The sequence below is a fragment of the Sus scrofa genome, chromosome 3 (genome assembly GCF_000003025.6).
Source record: "Sus scrofa isolate TJ Tabasco breed Duroc chromosome 3, Sscrofa11.1, whole genome shotgun sequence".
Lineage (NCBI taxonomy): Eukaryota > Metazoa > Chordata > Mammalia > Artiodactyla > Suidae > Sus > Sus scrofa.
In genome coordinates this window covers 17,876,281-17,895,313 of record NC_010445.4, presented here as the reverse complement: position 1 = coordinate 17,895,313, position 19,033 = coordinate 17,876,281, and the positions used below count along the sequence as shown (strand labels likewise).

The 19,033-nt window shown below is 46.1% G+C and overlaps 1 protein-coding gene across 1 annotated transcript; it reads right to left on the bottom strand.

Annotated features, from left to right (window-relative positions):
* On the bottom strand, positions 6,186–8,349 carry SEPHS2 (selenophosphate synthetase 2; the record flags this gene model as incomplete). The annotated part of the gene is given in 1 exon segment (NM_001093735.1): positions 6,186–8,349. A coding segment is annotated over 1 exon segment (1,356 nt). The 3' UTR covers positions 6,186–6,918.

Genomic DNA, 19,033 nt, shown 5'->3' with positions numbered 1-19,033 from the left:
AGAAAGGTTCCTAGGACATAGGGTGTTTCCACCTTTAGATGGTTTTTTGTTTTTTGGGTGTTTTTTGTTTGTTTTTGTCTTTTTAGGGCCACACCCACAGCATATGGAGGTTCCCAGGCTAAGAGTTGAATCAAAGCTACAGCTGCTGGCCTACACCACAGCCACAGCAACGCCAGATCCAAGCCACGTCTGTGACCTACACCACAGCTCATGGCAACGCCAGATCCTTAACCCACTGAGAGAGGCTGGGGATCGAACCCGAGTCCTCAGGGATACTAGTCGGGTTCATTAACCACTGAGTCACGACAGGAACTCCCCGCCTTAGATGCTGGTATGTGAGGATCAGGTTGTGAGGACAGCTGGTCCACAAGCTGGGACTGGTAGATGGCAGGACAGAAAGGACTTGGATCTTTGGTAAAGTTACTGAGCTACTTATTTTTATAAGTTACAAGATGCCCTGATTTAGGATTCTGGTTCCATAAGATAATACATCCCTTTATTAGTCAAGCCACTTGTAGTTGGGTTTTCTGCTACTTGTCTTTGAGAAAGTGACATTTAAGCTGAACAGAAATCAAGGGGACTAGAGCTCTAGGTAGAGAGAACACCAATGCTTAAAGCCGGAAAGGCTTGGCATGTTCTAAAAACAAAAAGAATTCCAGTGTGGCAGGAATGTAGTGAGCAAGGGGGAGAATGGTGGGGTATGGTGTGGGAGAATTAAAAAGAAGCACGATCAGGTCAATCAACCATGAGTTTTAGTTTATATTTTATTTTATTTTGGATGATGGCTCATACTGGATGAGGAAGATGAGGTGCAGGATTGAACACATGTGGCATCAGAAGTGTGGTTTAGGACAAAGCAAGTTAAAGATCCCTGTCAAGTTGGTAGGTGGATTTATGAGCCTCAAGTGTAGAGAAGATCAGGGCTGGAGATTTGGATTTGGTGGTCTCAGTCATTTAAACAGTTCTTAAAGCAGGACATTGGAGAAGAATAGCTAACACAAGAATCTAGGTGGGAGTTCCCTGGTGGCTCAAGTGGGTTGAGGATCTGGCATTGTCACTGCTGTGGGATGGGTTCGATTCCTGGCCCAGGAACTTTTGTAGGCTGAGGGCGCAGCCAAAAAAAAAGAATCTGGGTAAACGAAGCCAAGATTTGGGGTACTCCAACATTTAGCAGTTGAGCAGAAAAGAAGAGAGAAGTGAGGCTGGAGGAAAATTGGCAAAGTGTGATGTTACAGAGGCTAAGGGAGGAAGGTGTCCCAGAATGAGTGGACAGCTGGTGGTGCTGAGCTGCTGGATAAAACGAAGGCACAGAATTTGCTTCTGGATAAGCAACCTTGGATTGGATATGGGAGAGGGGTGATAAGAGGGGGTCCTGGGTAACTGAGTTTCTGGCTTGAGTAAACAAATGGAGAGTTTTGCTGTTTGCTGAAATGAGGACACAGAAGACCTGAGCATTGGGGTAGGAGGGGAGATGATGAATTCAGACCTCATCTTGTGCTTGGGTATCTGCTGAGGTCACTTGACACTCGCTTTTCTTTTTTTTGGCTTTTTAGGGCCACACCCACAGCCTATGGACGTTCCCAGGCTAGGGAACAAATCAGAGCTACAGCTGCTGGCCTACACCACAGCCACAGCAACGCCAGATCCTTAACCCACTGAGTGAGGCCAGGGATCGAACCTGCATCCTCACAGATGCTTGTCAGATTCGTTTCCACTGTACCACGACGGGAACTCCGCCACTGCCTTTTCTTCTGCCCTTCTGTCCTTTCTCTTCCTCCTTCTCTACCATCAACTTACTTTTTCTTTTCTTCCTTTGACTCCCTTTTCCTTTTCTGCCTCTATCTTTTCCGCCTGTACTTCCTTACCTCTGTTTGTACCCAGGATTTTGTCCTAATTTCCACGCAAGGCCTGTCACCTCCACTGCCTGCCACCTCCGTTTTGCTGTCCAGCCCCTCCTCAAGGAGTAGTTGGATGCCTACCTTGCTCTCACCCCCTAGCCTTTTCCAGGTTAACGAAGAGGACCCAGATCAGGGAAGCATCCAATCATTTTCCTGCCCCTTTCTACTGCCCACCCCAAGCTAGAAAATAAACCAGTGAGAGGGCTGTATAAGTGGACCATCAGGTCCAAGGCTCAAATTTCTTCTCCAAAGCCTGTCTTAAGAGATTGGTGGATGGGAGTTCCCAATGTGGCTCAGTGGGTTTAGAACACGACATGAGGATGCTGGGTTGATCCCTGGTCTCGCTCAGTGGATGAAGGATCCAGCATTGCCGTAAGCTACCGTGTAGTTCCCAGATGCAGCTTGGATCCGGTGTTGCTGTGGCTGTGGTGTAGACCAGCATCTGCAGCAATTCAGCCCCTAGCCAGGAATTTCCATATGCCAAGGGTGCGGCCCTAAAAAAAGGGGGGCGGGGGAGGGAGGGAGAGAGAGAGAGAGAGAGAGAGAGAGAGAGAGAGATTGTAGTACCAACTTCCACCACTAGGAGACACCAAGAGCAAGGAAAGTGTGAAAACATACCGTGCTAGGGTCCCCAAGTTAGACCTTACTCACTTATTCATTGACTCCTTGATTCTGTGTATTCTGAGCACTAACTGTGGACAGGACACTGTTCCAGGTGCTGATGACAGAACATCCTCTGCCATCTTGGTGCTTACATACTAGCAGAAAGTGTCGATTATACAGTAAACTAAGGAGTTCCCACTGTGGCACAGTGGAAACAAATCTGACTAGTATCCATGAGGATGAGGGTTCAATCCCTGGCCTTGCTCAGTGGATTAAGGATCCGACGTTGCCCTGAGCTATGGTGTAGGTCACAGACTTGGCTTGCATCCCACGTTGCTGTGGCTGTGGTGTAGACCGGCAGCTATAGCTCCAATTCGACCCCTAGCCTGGGAACCTCCATATGTCTTGGGTATGGCACTGAAAAGCCGAAGGGGAAAAAAAAAAAGTAAGTAAATTCTCAAGATAATTACAGATTAGGATAAGCCAATAGATAGGGTGATGAGTTGGAGAGTAGCTGGGTATTGGCTGAAGTCAGAGAAGGCTTTTATGAAGAGGTTTTATTTGAGCTAAGCTAGGACTGAGAGTGACCCAGCTAGATTGAGAGCCTGGGGTGAGAGGTTCTAGATAGAGAACAAAGGATCTCGATTTGTCTGAAACACCGTGGAAAGGCTCATGGGCTAGAGTTTAGTGAGAGAGGGAGGAGGGTAAGTGCTGTGAGATGAAGCAGGGCATTTACGGAAAGTTACTTGAGAGCTTTGAGCTCTGAGCTAGAGAAAAACCAATTGAATTAATGTATTTATTATTTATTTTTCAAGGCTCTATTTCTGGCTGGAGTTATAACTGCCTCCATCTTTTTTTTTTCTCCCCCATTTGGTAAATTTTTTTTTTTCTTTTCTTTTTTTGGCTGACCTGAGGCATATGGAATTCCCAGGCCAGGGATCAGATCCATGTGATAGTTGCAACCTAAGTAGCAGCTAAGGCCACACTGAATCCTTAACCTACTGTGCTCGGCTGGGGATAGAACCTGTGTCCCAGGCGCTCCGAAGACACCACCCATCCTGTTGCACCACAGCGTTGCTGTGAGCTGTGGTGTAGGTCGAAGATGCGGCTCGGATCCCTTGTTGCTGTGGCTTTGGCGTAGGCCGGTGGCTACAGCTCTGATTGGACCCCTAGCCTGGGAACCTCCATATGCCGCAGGAAGTGGCCTTAGAAAAGGAAACGACAAAAAAAAAAAAAAAGAAAAAAAGAAAGAAAAAAATTGACAATGCAACCTTGTACAAATTTCTCAATCTCCCTGCAACTCACCTTCCTCATTTGTAAAATGGGGTTGCTAGAAGTTTACATGAGTTACTATATAAAGACACAGTAGTGCCTGGCAAAGAGTATGGACTACATAAACATCTGCTATTGTTATTAGGCTCTCTCTTTATCCCTGGCATTTTTTTTAAAAATGCATTTTTTAAATTAATAATTTAACACACCTAACCTTCCAAACATCATGGCTTAGCTTAGTCTACTTTGTTGTTGTTGTTTTTAGGGCTGCACCCAAGGCATGGGGAAGTTCCCAGGCTAGGGATTGAAGCAGAGCTACAGCTGCTGGCCTACACCACAGCCATAGCAACGTGGGATCCTTAACTCACTGAGTGAGGCCAGGGATCCAACTTGCATCCTCATGGATGCTGGTCCGCTGAGCCATGAAGGGAACTCCTATCCCTGGCATTTTAAAATTTAGCAGTAAATGGAGTATAGATCTTTTTCCACTCACCAGGCTGGAAATTGAAAAGGCACGTGACAGACATAACTTTTAAATTTCAAGAAACTTTCTTGTATTATTCTTTGAGAGTTTTCTTTCTTCCATAGGCTTTACTGCCTTTCTGGAACTCCTCTTAGATGTTGAACCTCCTGGCTCACCTCTAATTTTCCTACTTTTTTCTCTCTTCTGCTGCACATCTTTTTGTTTTGTTCTCCTTTCCTCAACTTTCATCTTCCAAGTCTTCTGCTGAATTTTAAAATTTTAGCTCATTTTTATATTCTAAATGCTTTGTTCTCATCTTTCTATGGATACTTTATTTCTGCTCTTTTTTCTTTTCCTCCCTGTATTGTCTTTCTTGAGTTTTTTGTTTGCTTTGACTTCTTTCAAGTTGGAGGCTCGCTTCAAATGTCTGGTGATCCTTGACTGCTCACATTTGAGAATGAGGCATTAAAAAGAATGTGCTTGAGTGCTTTTCAACTGGGAGATTTTCTCGTACAAGGATTTTTCACTGGGGGCCCCCTAAATGTTTGTATTTGTAGGTCTTTTTTCTGGGCAGGTTTATTTTCTGCAGAAGAGTATCTTCTAGCTTCACCAGGTAGGGGCAATATAAACTTAATTGACAATGTTTCTTTTTTTTATATTGGTCTTTTTTTTTTTTTCTTTTTTTTTTCTTTTTTTTTTTTTTTTAGGGCCGCCCCACGGCATATGGAGGTTCCCAGGCTAGGGGTCCAATAAGAGCTACAGCTGCTGGCCACAGCCACAGCAATATCCAAGCCACATGTGCAGCCTACACCATAGCTCACGGCAACGCCGGATCCTTAACCCACTGAGCGACGCCAGGGACTGAACCCACAACCTCATGCTTCCTAATTGGATTTGTTAACCACCAAGCCATGACGGGAACTCCAAGCCAGTTTTGAGCAACGCTGGATCCTTTAACTCACGGTGCAGCTACCGTAGCGCTACAGCAACTGCAGCTACAGCAGTGCTGGATCTTTTAACCCATGGTGCCGTCCCAGCTCAGCTGGGGACTGAACATGCATCCTGGCACTGCAGAGATGTCACTGATCCCATTGTGCCACAGCAGGGATTCTGGGCTGTCTCATCTTTTGTCTTTTTTCTTCTGGTTTTGGTCAGGCTCCCTGTTCTCTGCTCTGCCTGGTGTCCCTGATTTTACAGTATTTTTTACATCCTCATTTTCCTGAAAATAAACCTCCTTATCTACAGAGGTGAGAGACAGTCATCTGGTTATATGACATGAGGGAGAAGTTTGAGAACTTCAAAAATCTAACTAATTACCTTGTGCCTAAACTTTTAACCAGCATCTGTTTTTTTCCCCCACCTTTGACCCTCCCCACCCCCGGCTTCCTTAGTATATCTGTAGCATATCCCTCGCTTCCTGTTAGTATTCTGCTACTCTGTTTTGTTTTTTGTCTTTTTAGGGCCATACCAGCCGTATATGAAGTTCCCAGGCTAGGAGACAATCAGAGCTTCAGCTGCTGGCCTATGGCAGAGCCACAGCATTGCCAGATCCAAGCCGTGTCTGCAACTGACACCACAGCTCATGGTAATGCCAGATCCTTAACCCACTGAGCAAGGCCAGGGATCAAACCCGCCTCTTCATGGATACTAGTCAGGTTTGTTACCGCTGAGCCACGAGAACTCCAGTATTCCCCAACTCTGAAGGTATTTATACCTCGGCCTCCTCTGTTCTTTTAAGTCAGTTACCCCTCTTCCACCTCCTTTCTATCTTTTAAGAATTGTTGACACCTTTTCTCTCACTATTTCCTCTCCCACCCTCTAGTTCTTGGGGTTTGTGCCTGTCTTCAGTCCTTGGCTGTCAACTCTAAATGTATCTGTTGGTTCATTTTGTAAGACTGTCAGAGGTTTAGGATTCCAAGAATCCAAACACTAGCCAGAAGAATTTTTCAACAAAATCTTTATTTATTTCACTAGAAATCACTTTATGGATTAAATCACCAGGAATTTTCAGCACAAGATTTAATGTCCACCAAGGCCTGGACTCTGGAGTTTGCTCTGCCTCTCCCAGTCCTTGAAGGGGTTTAGAGGGAGAAACATCATTAACAGAGACCAAGTAAGGTGGCTGGAAGTCCTCCTTTCCCAGTCATTGGACAAGCTGCTCAATTCTTGTCCAGAGCAGGAAAGAGCCAGTATTTCAGAGAAATCTAACAAGGAATTTGACATTGCATTTTAATCTCTCCCTGAACAATTTAGGTTTGTCAACAGTATTGGTCCAAACTTATTTGCTTCTGATCTAAATGTTTTCCATTTTGCAATTTATTTTTGGTGTCTATGTAATTTTAATAATCTCATCCCCTGTGCAGAAATCAGTCAACCCTGTGCCAAGAAAAATCTCTCAGACCCGAGAAGCCTCATCTTGCTCTTGGAAAGAGGAAAGAGAGGTTTTTCTGTTCTTCTTCCACTCAAGAGATTAACAGACCTACCCAATGGAAGTCCAAAATGTTACTTCTGACCTTGGAATGTGCAGCTTTTGATGGGCCGATTCAAATCACCTAGAAAAGACAGCTGGAACTACTATGCAGGCAGCCTTCTTTGGAAATTTCTTCCTAAAAGTAACTCCTGAGAATTGTCCATGATTTTGTTCAAAGGCTCTACAGTCCAAACAACCTCTGCTATTCCATTTCACAAGCTAGGCTCAGAGGAGGCACTGGAATTCTCAGGAGCAAGAGCAGTAGCAGCGGTCCCACGAGGTAGGACCTCAATAACTCGAGGCTTGTCAATGATCCGGGCTGTCCGGTTTCCCTTTTCCACAATGCCCACGATCCAGGCTTGGTGACCCTCTCCGTACTTTGAAGATTTGATTTCTGAACAAAAGCGAGCTGCTTGCTCCCTTGGCAGACAAATCAGTAACCCCCCAGAAGTTTCTGCGGAGGTTCCCTGAAGGAGCCCAAAGCGGCCGCTGGCCTTGCTGATGGCAGCCATCTTGGCGATGATCGGCAGATTATGAATGACAAAGGACACCTCATTTCTCTGTTGTTTTGCAAGGTTCTGCGAGTGTCCCAGAATGCCAAAGCCCGTGATATCTGTGGCGGCGTGGGCATTAAACGTGTGCATCAAGCCAGCAGCGGTTCTATTTAGAGTAGCCATGTTGAACATGGCTTCCTGATAGGCCAGCTCTACCTCTTCTCTTGAGACGACCATCTTTATCTTATTCCATCTTTCAGGATTATCCAGCCATTGGTGGGCATTGACGGCGACTTGGGTTCCTAGGGGTTTGGTTAACACCAGCACATCCCCAACAACGGCACTGTCGGGCATAATGAATTCATTTGGCTGACAGACCACAGTGGCCACTCCGCCGATGATAATCCAAGGGTTTATCACCGTCTGCCCGCCAGTCACTGCAGTCCCTCCTTCCTCCGCGGCATCCCGAAAGCCTTTGATCATGAGGGGGGTTATTTTCTCTCGTTCCTCCTCAATCATATTCTGGCTGACGCTGAGGAGCATCAACATGTTGTCACACTCAGTAATGCCCATGGCGTAGAGGTCACTCAGCACGTTGGCACAAGCTATGCGCCCCATCATGTAGGGATCTTCCACCAAGGGGTAGAAAAAGTCCGTGGTCTGCACAAGGGACAGGCCCCCGTGCCTCAGGGGGATGACGCAGGAGTCCAGGCCAATGCCGAGGGTTGGGAAGGTTGGGCTGGGTTCCGCCCTCACCGGCAGGCCGGCTTCCTGGGCCGCCTCTTCAAGGCCTCCGACCAGGCCCCGGCCCACAGGGGGCCGCACCTCCGGCCGCGTCAGTCCCGCCAGGAGTTTGAGCAGCGTCTCCTGGGGGACTTTGCAGCCTCAGCCCTTCATGCCAGAGAAGCCAGTCAGCCGCCAGCTCGGGCTCAGGCCCAACGCCTGGGGCTCGAAGGGCCGGTAGCCCGAGAAGCCCCGACCTAGAGACAAGCCCGCCGGGCCCGAGCAGCCTTCACCCGCCGCCACCGCCGCCATCATCTCTCCGCCGGCGCCCGTCGCCGCGGCTTCCGCCATCACGCCTGCCCGGCAGGGAGGGGAAAAGAGAGAGGAGGAGAGGTCCCGTTTACTTTCGACTCCAGTTAATACGGAGTAACGGTCAGATATTACCGCAGAGGGTCTCCCCGGCACAGCGCGCGCGGCGACACCACGCGCTCCAGCGGTCCTAAAGGAGGGGCTGGCGGCTTCCCTTATTTATACCAAGGGTGATTGACAGCAGCACCAGCCAATGACTTTGCCACCAGGAGGCGGGCTTCCTTTGGTCTAAAAGAGGTATTACAAATTAACCACCAGCTTGCGAAATTGGTCTGGGCAAGATTACACAGCGAGTGCTTTGGTTCATTTCCCTTGATGTAATTTAAATGCTCTCTTGGGAGTGACTGGCAGAACTCTGTTCTTCTAGAGGCATTTGACCAACTCCAGCATTTTCCTTTTTTTTTGCTATTAACTCCAGCATTTTCAAAGTTGAGGAAAGATCGGTCACTGGGCACACCTCAAGCCAGACGGAATTGTCCAAAGTTCGGCTTAGTGCACATGATCAATCTAGGGTAGGAAAACTGCCCAGGGAGAAAAATCAGAAAGAATAGTGAGAAATTAAAGATTAAGTTACCAGCTTATATGGCAGACTGCAGCATCAAAATAATGGAATGTTAACATGGACTTTTAAAGAAGTAGGACTCTGCACGACATGGTGAATCAACTATACTTCAACAAAATTGGGGAAAAAAAGTATTTTAGGACTCTAATCCAGACACCTACGTGGAGTCTGGTGCTGTTTCCACCACTAACTTCCTGTGAGAGTTACTTCTCCTAGGCCTCTGCTGACTCATCTGGACAAAAAAGTAGCTTACTTGGGTCTCTTCTATTCTCAAGTTTCTGTATCTCTTTAAGTTAATATATATGAGAATCTGTGATGTATACATGAAGGGCAGTATTTTGCCAGTATTCATTAAAATTACAACTGCAGGTAATACCTTTCACCCAGCAGTTTCAATTCTGGAACTTTCTCCTACAGATGTACTCACCTGTGTGATTCCAAAATGATAGTAATTTATTACTGTGCTGTTTGTAACACTGACATACTGGAAACAACTTAAATGTTTATTAATTATGATTAAAATACTGTGAGGTATCTATATAATAGACTACCAGGCAGCTGTAAAAAAGAATGAGAAAACCTTGATGTGGTTATATTGATAATAGTTACAGTTCTAATGGGCACAATTCTAAATGTCTTAGGTGTATTAACTATTTTAAATTCTCCGAAAGACCTGCTACATTAGGATTCTTTCTACACTTTACAGATAAGGAATATGAGGCACACAGAGATTAAATGACTTTTATACAAAGTCACAACCAGTTTGTTTGTTTGTTGTTTGTTTGTCTTTTGTCTTTTTAGGGCTTCACCCAGAGCATAAGGAGGTTCCCAGGCTAGGGGTCTAATTGGAGCTACAGCTGTGGCCTATACCACAGCCACAGCAACGTGGGATCCGAGCCACATCTGCAACCTACATCACAGCTCACGGCAACGCCGGATCCTTAACCCACTGAGCAAGGCCAGGGATTGAGCCTACATCCTCGTAAATACTAGCTGGGTTCCTTAACCACTGAGCCGTGAGGGGAACTCCCACAGCCAGTTTGGAGGGGAGCTGGATATGAATCCAGGCAATCTGCTCCAAAGACCACCAGGTATACTGCCTATGATGTTTGTTAAGAGACACAAACTTACTTCAGAACAGTGTGTATAGAATGCTACTATTTGTTGCGAAGGGGGGAAATACATGCAGAAGCATATTTCTGGAAGGATCCTCACCAGAAATTGGTGATTTTGATTGCCTTTGGGGAGGGAATGAGATGGGTACGGGATAGGAGGTTTTTTTCATTGTATTGTCTTTGTTCTTTTTATTTTGTTTTGTTTTTCCTAGGGCCGCACCCACAGCATATGGAGGTTCCCAAGCTAGGGGTTCTAATCAGAGCTGTAGCCACCAGCCTACGCCAGAGCCGCAGCAATGTGGGATCTTAGCTGCGTCTTCGACCTACACCACAGCTCATGGCAACGCCGGGTCCTTAACCCACCGAGCGAGGCCAGGGATCGAACCTGCAACCTCATGGTTCCTAGTCAGATTCATTAACCACTGAGCCACGACAGGAACTCCCTGTCTTTGTTTTTTTTAACATTTAGAACTTAAAAACATTTTTTAAACATCTGAATATAATATATACTTTGAAAAAAAAAGTTCCCACCACTGTTTATGGGAGTTTAAATTGGTGTAAACGTTTTGGAAAAGAATTTGACCTTAGGAGTTCCCATTGTGGCTCAGCGGTTAACAAATCCGAATAGGAACCCTGAGGTTGCAGGTTCGATCCCTGGCCTCGATCCGTGGGTTAAGGATCTGGCGTTGCCGTGAACTGCGGTGTAGGTCGCAGACATGGCTCGGATCCCGCGTTGCTGTGGCTCTGCTGTAGGCCAGTGGCTCCGGCTCCGATTTGACCCCTAGCCTGGTGCAGCCCTAGGGAAAAAGAAAAAAGAAAAAAGAATTTGACCCTAACTGATAAAGTCGGACATACGCAAACCCATGCAATTCCACCCATAGGACATGCCCTAGAGAAACTGCAAGGCAGATCCTTAACCCACTGAGAGAAGCCAGGGATTAAACCCGCATCCTCATAGATGCTAGTCTGGTTCCTTAACCGCTGAGCCACGATGGGAACTCCCCCATTGGGATTTTTAAATTGACCTTTTTTTGGGGGGAGATCCTTAACTTACTGAGCCATAGGATAACTCCTAAACTGACTATTATCCTACACTATTCCTTTTTTCAAAAGGAAAGTGAATGAACAATTGACACAATTTTGTATAGGAGTTACTTCTGGGGAAGAGAACTCTGAGCTATGTTAAATTCTGTTCCTTGAACTGGATGGTGGTTACATGGGTAATCTTTAAACCATGCATGTATATGTTCCCATGATTTTTGTAAGTAACCTATATTTCAACATTTTAAAAAGTATGTTGTATTTCAGAATTTTAAAAATACCAAAAATTAAGAAAGTGAAAAAGCAATAGATAGGGAAGCAAAAAACCTCTGGGTTTTGTCTGACCTCTGGATTTGCTCTCAAATCCAGCTAGCAAATCTGTCTGGCCTTGAAGAAGTTATATAACCTCTTTACCCGTTAGTTTCCACGTCTGTCAAAGCAAAGGTCATAATCTCTGCTTTGGATCATATGAAAATCTCAACTATGAAAAGTTGTTGGCAAAATGTTCAGCATAATGTACATGTGAAAGATTCTCTTATCATTATAGGAAAAACAAAAACACTCTATTACATCTGTAGTCACCTCACCTGGGTTAAAAAGTCACAAGATCAGGTGCCCTGATTACGAGCTATCTCTTAGTTCTTTGGACTTTTCCTTCGCAGTGTTTAGTACACTTTGCAATTCTTTTTTTTTTTTGAATTGGAGCTACAGCTGCCAGCCTTCACCACAGCCACAGCCACAGCAACATGGGATCTGAGCTGCGTCTTCAATCTACACCCCAGCTCACTGCAACACCGGATCCCAGACCCACTGAGCAAGGCCAGGGATTAAACTCACATCCTCGTGGATACCAGTCAGATTTATTTCTGCTGTACCATAACAGGAACTCCTGCAAATCTTTTTTTTTTTTTTTTTTTTTTTGTCTTTTTTAAGGCTACATCTGCGTCATATGGAGGTTCTCAGGCTAGGGGGTCCAATCTGAACTGTAGCCGCTGGCCTACGCCAGAGCCACAGCAATGTGGGATCTGAGCCACGTCTGCGACCTACCCCACAGCCCATGACAATGCCAGATCCTTAACCCACTGATCTAGACCAGGGATTGAACCCGTGTCCTCATGGCTGCTAGTCAGGTTCGATGGAGGTTCCCAGGCTAGGGGTCTAATCAGAACTACAGCTGCCAGCCTACACCACAGCCACAGCAGCGTGGGATGCGAGCCGAGTCTGTGACCTACGCCATAGCTCACGGCAACGCCGGATCCTTAACCCATTGAGCAAGGCCAGGGATTGAACCTTCAACCTCATGGTTCCTGGTCAGATTCATTTCTACTGCACCATGTCGGGAACTCCCTGCAGCTCTTATATGTGTAATTACCACCAAACGGTCTGTCCATCCCACTGGTCTGGAAGCTCCATAGAGCAGGGCCTACTCTGTTTTGTCCACCTTGGTTTCCCTAGAACTTTACACGGCAATAACTTTTTTTTTTTTTTGTCATTTTAGGGCTGCGTCTTTGGCATATGTAAGTTCCTAGGCTAAGGGTCCAATCAGAGCTGTAGCCTCTGGCCTACACCACAGCCACAACAACACCAGATCCAAGCTGCGTCTGCAACCTAAACCACAACTCATGGCAACGCCGGATCCTTAACCCACAGAGCAAGGCCAGGGGTCGAACCTGCAACATGGATGCTAGTCATATTTGTTTTCCACTGAGCCATGACAGGAGCTTCTGGCAATAACATTTGTTGAATGAGGGAGTTCCTCTCATGGCTCAGTGGTTAAGGACCCCGACTGGCATCCATGAGGACGAGAGTTCAATCTCCAGCCTTGCTAAGTGGGTTAAGGCTCTGGCATTGCCGTGAGCTGTGGTGTAGGTCACAGACAAGGCTCAGATGCCGTGTTGCTGTGGCTGTGTTAAAGGACAATGAGGTGTATGTGACATTTACAAGGTTGTTTGTGACCTGTATGTGCCTCTAGCTTTCTGCTTGTTTACTCTTTAACGGGTTTATGGTGTAAATCCCAGTGGGATTTGTTTCTGCAGTGCCACAACGGGAACTCCTACAGGATTATATTAGTTTCAGTGTACAACATAGTGATTCAAAACTTTTATAGATTTACTCTATTTAAAGTTATTATAGGAGTTCCCGTCGTGGCGCAGTGGTTAACGAATCCGACTAGGAACCATGAGGTTGCGGGTTCGATCCCTGGCCTTGCTCAGTGGGTTAAGCATCTGGCGTTGCCATGAGCTGTGGTGTAGGTCACAGACGTGGCTCGGATCCTACGTTGCTGTGGCTCTGGCGTAGGCCAGTGGCTGTGGCTCCGATTAGACCCCTAGCCTGGGAACCTCCATATGCCACAGGAGCAGCCCAAGAAATGGTAAAAAGACAAAAAAAAAAAAAAAAAGAGAGAAAAAAGTAAGTTATTATAAAATATTGGCTATGTTCCTGTGCTGTACAATACATCCTGTAGTCTGTATATTTTATTCATAGTAGTTTGTACCTCTTAATCCCCTACTGCCAGGGTCCTGGATTTCCCGAAGAGGAGGGGTGGCAGGTGCGGGAAGAATAACGGAGATGCAGGTACTCTCGAGTAGTGCTCAAGCAGTGTCAAATTTATTGGTGGACAGCAGCAGCTAATATGGGGAAAAAACTTAAAAATTACATCAGCAAAAAAGATCAATATCTAATAACTGTTCCAGGGTTACAGATTAAGTGTAAAGATAGAAAAAGCCACCTGGATCGGGGAAGGTCCACCATAAACCCATTAAAGAGTAAACAAGCAGAACGCTAGAGGCACATACAGGTCACAAACAACCTTGTAAATGTCACATACACCTCATTGTCCTTTTTTTTTTTTCTGGAAACATTTTTTTTATTTTTAATGATTTTTATTTTTTTCCATTATAGCTGGTTTACAGTGTTCTATCAATTTCCTACTGTACAGCAAGGTGACCCAGTCACACATACATATATATATTCTTTTTTCTCACATTATCATGCTCCATCAAAAGTGGTTAGCTGTAGTTCCCAGTGCTTGGAAGCATTTGTGGTTGTCACAGCTGTGGAAAAGCAACTGACATTTGGAGTTTCCATGAGGTTGCGGGACACCTCATTGTCCTTTAACACAAATATCTATTACTACCTAGCAACAATCTTACTTTAACTTCTAACATTATGATAGATTTTTATACTTATACAATAAAGTAATAATCATCAATTCCTAATGCCTACATACTATATTGTAAAAGCCAAATAATTGTGCTGCCTAAATAAAGCATGCCAATATTATCTAAGATCATCATATGAAAAAACAGACAGACACAACTTAGAATAGATTTACAAGGAGATCCTGCTGAATAGCATTGAGAACTTTGTCTAGATACTCATGTTGCAACAGAAGAAAGAGTGGGGGGAAAATGTAATTGTAATGTATACATGTAAGGATAACCTGACCCCCTCCCTGTACAGTGGGAAAATAAAAAAAAATTATTAAAAAACAAAAAAGAAAAACCAGAAACCTCCCCAGAAGCTATTATTTTGGAAGTAGACAGCACGGAGCCATAGCTCCAAAGATAAACTAAAGGCTAACAAGCAAAAAGAGGTTGAAGCTTAATTAGAGAATAATAAATTCCTTTCTTAAGGCAAAAAGAACACAGAGTTAAGGCACAGTAAGCAAGGCATGGATCAATTATTAAAAACAAAAAAACAGAAGCCAAAGGTATATATCTCCAGGCACTGGTCTCTAATGCCTGGTGGGGGTTTCGAGGCCTGGTGGATGTGCTATTTTGCAGAGCCTTCTTCAGAATCTCCTGGACTTTGTCATCAGGCAGATTCCTTTCTTCAGAGGCCCCTGGACTTTGTCATCAGGCAGATTCCTTTCTTCAGAGGCCCCTGGACTTTGTCATCAGGTGGATTCCATTCTTGAAACTCGGCTCCCAGCACCCTACCATCATCTCACCCTCGCCACTACCTCCACATTTGCTTTCCACATACACATGTACGGCAAAAGCCTTGGGGCCAGGGCTAGTTATAGTTTTTTCCCATTATGATAACCATTCAGAATTATAATGCTACACTTTAAGGTTTAGTACACTTTCTCTTGCCACACCCATGGCATACGGAAGTTCCTTAGCCAGGAATCGAATCCGAGCAGCAGCTGCCATGACCTCGGGATCCTTAATCTGCTGTGCCACAAGGGAAACTCCTCAATACAGCTTTTTTTTTTTTTTTTTTTTTTGCCATTTCTTGGGCCACTTCCGTGGCATATGGAGGTTCCCAGGCTAGGGGTCGAATTGGAGCAGTAGCCACTGGCCTACACCAGAGCCACAGCAACTCGGGATCCGAGCCGCGTCTTCGACCTACACCACAGCTCACGGCAACACCGGATCTTTAACCCACTGAGCAAGGCCAGGGATTGAACCTGCAACCTTTTGGTTCCTAGTCGGATTCGTTAACCACTGTGCCACAACGGGAACTCCTCAATACAGCTTTTTGAAACGTTTTTTATTGTGATAAACTATACATTTAGTACATTTCCATTATACCGAAAGTACTTCAGTAGGCTCAGTACACTTTTTTTTCTTCCTTTTTTTAGGGCCATACCCCTAAAAAAGTTATGGAAGTTATGGAAGTTTCCAGGATAGGGATTGAATGGGAGCTGCAGCTGCCAGGCTACACCACAGTCACAGCAACACTGGATCCAAGCTGTGTCTGCGACTACATCACAGCTCATGGCAACGCTGGATCCTTAACCCACTGAGTGAGGTCAGGAATTGAACCTGTGTCCCCATGGATACTAGTCAGGTTCGTTTCCACTGAGCCACAACAGGAACTCTGGGCTCAGAACACTTTCAATTAAACCTTTTCTGGTTACAAAATCATTGTGTTGTCATTGTAAAAAAGTCGCAAGATGCAACTTAGTAAAAATGAAAAAAGTTAAAACCACTTGAAATCCCTCTTCCCTGAGAGAAATGCTATTGACCCTTTAGGGGAGCAAAGCTCAGACATCTTTCTCCCCGGGAGGCCTGGAGGGCCACCACCTCATACTGACCCCTAGGGGGCGCCCAGTCTTTCTCTCCAAGCTGTGTGCGGCAACAGGCAACATACTGTGTGCTCTGTGTGTCAATACACCTTTCTTTTTTTTTTTTTTTTTTTTTTTTTTTTTTTGGTCTTTTGTCTTTTTTTAGGGCTGCACCCAAGGCATATGGAGTTTCCCAGGCTAGGGGTCAAATCAGAGCTACAGCTGCTGGCCTATACCACAGCCACAGCAACGGAGGATCCGAGCCAAGTCTGTGACCTACACCACAGCTCAGGGCAATGCCAGATCCTTAACCCACTGAGGGGGGCTAGGGATTGAACCCGTGTCCTCATGTTGCTAGTCAGGTTCATTAACCACGGAGCCACTGATGGAAACTTCCACTTTTTTTTTTAAAGCAAAAATGAGATCATCTTATTTATTTCCAGTAAGGAAATTAAATGATGGCTGAAAAAAAATCTGGCATGGAATAGATACTGGAGATACAGCAGTGAACACAGCAGACAGAAACCTCTGTTCTCATGGAGCCAACATGCTAGTGGAGTGAAAAATAGCAACAGATAAGAGCAATCATTTGTTAGGGATAGATATTAAGGAAAAAAAATAGTCTGGAGACAGAGGGGTAAGAAGTTTGGTATGTGAGTGTGTATTGTATTGTATGATTGTGGCCAGGAAACCCTTCACTGAGAAGGTGATTTTTTTTTTTTTCCTTTTAGGGCCACACCTGCAGCAGATGGAAGTTCTTTGGCCAGGGGGTTGTATCAGAGCTGCACTGCCAGCCTACACCACAGCCACAGCAACACCAGATCCAAGCCACGCCTTCGACCTATGTTGCAGCTTGAGGCAACGCCAGACCCTTCACCCACTGATCAAGGCCAGGGATGGAACCTGCATCCTCAAAGACACCATGTCGGGTTCTTAACCTGCTGAGCCACAATGGGAACTCCCTGAGAAGGTGATTTTGGAGTAAAAGCCTGAATGATGAGAAGAATAAGGATCCAGATACCTTATTAAAGTGTGAGGCAGATATCTAGGAAGGAGTGTTTCAGCCAGTGAGAACAGCAAATGCAAAGGCCCTGGGGCAGGAAGCAGTATGCCTGTGTTGCCTAGGAACAAGGAGGCCAGGGTGACTATTGCAGAGTGGGTGGGGAGAGTTAGAGGAAATGAAGTCAGACAGATATGGCACAGGGTAGGGCGGGGGTGGTACAGGATATAGGGCCTCTCAGGTCATTGTAAGACTGACATCACCAATCCTTTCTATATTGTAACATCTGCAATCAAACCCCAGAGATCCAAAACCTTTCCCATCAGTCTGAGTCCTCACCACTCTGGCCCAGCATCCAAGGCAGTGTCCCCAACTGCTGTCCCCTGGCTTGGATCTGACCCAGGCTAGGAGCAGCTTCCCCTGGGCTTGCCCGTGGGACTTCTAGCAAGGCTCTGCCTCAGAAGACTTGAGAAATGACACCCAAGGCCACAACTCTCACACTCTTAACCACCATCCACCATCCCCAAAGGAAGGAAGCTTCATCTTTGCATCTGGGGTCAGTGTGAGAAGCCCTTGTCAGCCAACTCTTGCCATAGGAACAAGGGAAAAACAGGAGAGAAAAGGACCCAGATTGAAGGGAGAACTCAGAGAAGGGAGGCTGCGGAGACAGAGACGAGAGATCTTGAGTGGCTTTGATGGTGGCGGCCGAGGGAATCATATGATCTTCTGGGGGAACAGCATTCCATACAGAAACCCTTAGAGCAAAGGCCCAAGACAGGAGTTCCCATGGTGGCTCAGCAGTGACGACCCTAAAATAGTATCCTCGAAGACACAGGTTCGATCCCTGGTCTCGCTCAGTGGGTCAGGGATCCAGCGTTACTGTGAGCTATGATGTAGGTTGCAGACGCAGCTCGGATCTGGTGTTGCTGTGGCTGGAGCATAGGCCAGCAGCTGCAGCTCCGATTCAACCCCTAGCCTGGAAACTTCCATATGCCACAGATGTGGCCCTAAAAAAAAAAAAAAAAAGCCCCAAGACAGAGCAAGCCTGACGTGATGGAGGAGCAGCAAGGAGGCTGCAAGTGGGCGAGAGAAGGACTGGAGGAGGTGATGTCAGAGGGCACAGAGGGCCTGATGCCCAGGGCCTGTGGGCCTTGGTAAGGCCTTTGGCTTTGGCTCTGAGTGAGACTGGAGCTGCTGGGGGCTTTAGACCAGAGGAGAGACGTGATCATTCTGGCTAAGGTGAGGCAGATGGGCTTGAGAGGTGGAAGCAGAGGGGCAGTGAGAAGTTTCTTGCAAAAACCCAGGGGAGGTTTTGTGGCAGCGTGGCTTGAGAATCCGGCACTGTCACTGCTGTGGCTCAGGTTGCTGTTATAGCACATGTTTGATCTCTGGCCTGGAAATTTCCGCATGTTGTGGGCGTGGCCCCCGCAAAAAAAATGTGTGGGAGAGACAATGGTGCTTTGCACCATTGGCTACACTGATGATGATGAGAACCAGTCAGATTCTGGGAAATTTTTGAAAGAGAGCCAATGGCTTTCCTGATAGGTTGAATGTAAGATCTGATGGGTCATGGGGAGGATTTTTGGATTTTTTTCTCCCAAGAGAAAGAGGAAGGCACAGGATTGAATTTAAGCAGAGAGATAAGCTTAAGAGGATGGTTGCATTAGCAGTTTTTTATTTTTCTTCTTCTTCTTCTCCCCCCCCCCCCCCGCCAGGGCCACACCCACAGCATGTGGAAGTTCCCAGGCTAGGGGTCAAATTGAAGCTGCAGCTGCAGGCCTAAGCCACAGCCACAGCAACGTTAGATCAGGGCTGCGTTGGCAACCTGCACCACAGTTCACGGCAACATTGCATCCTTAACCCACTGAACAAGGCCAGTGATCGAACCTGAGCCCTCATGGGTATTAGTCGGGTTCCTTTACCACTGAGCCACAGTGGGAACTCCTGCATTAGTGTTTTTGAAAGATCACTCTGTCTGCTAGTTCAAAAAGAGTTTGGAGGGGAAGACT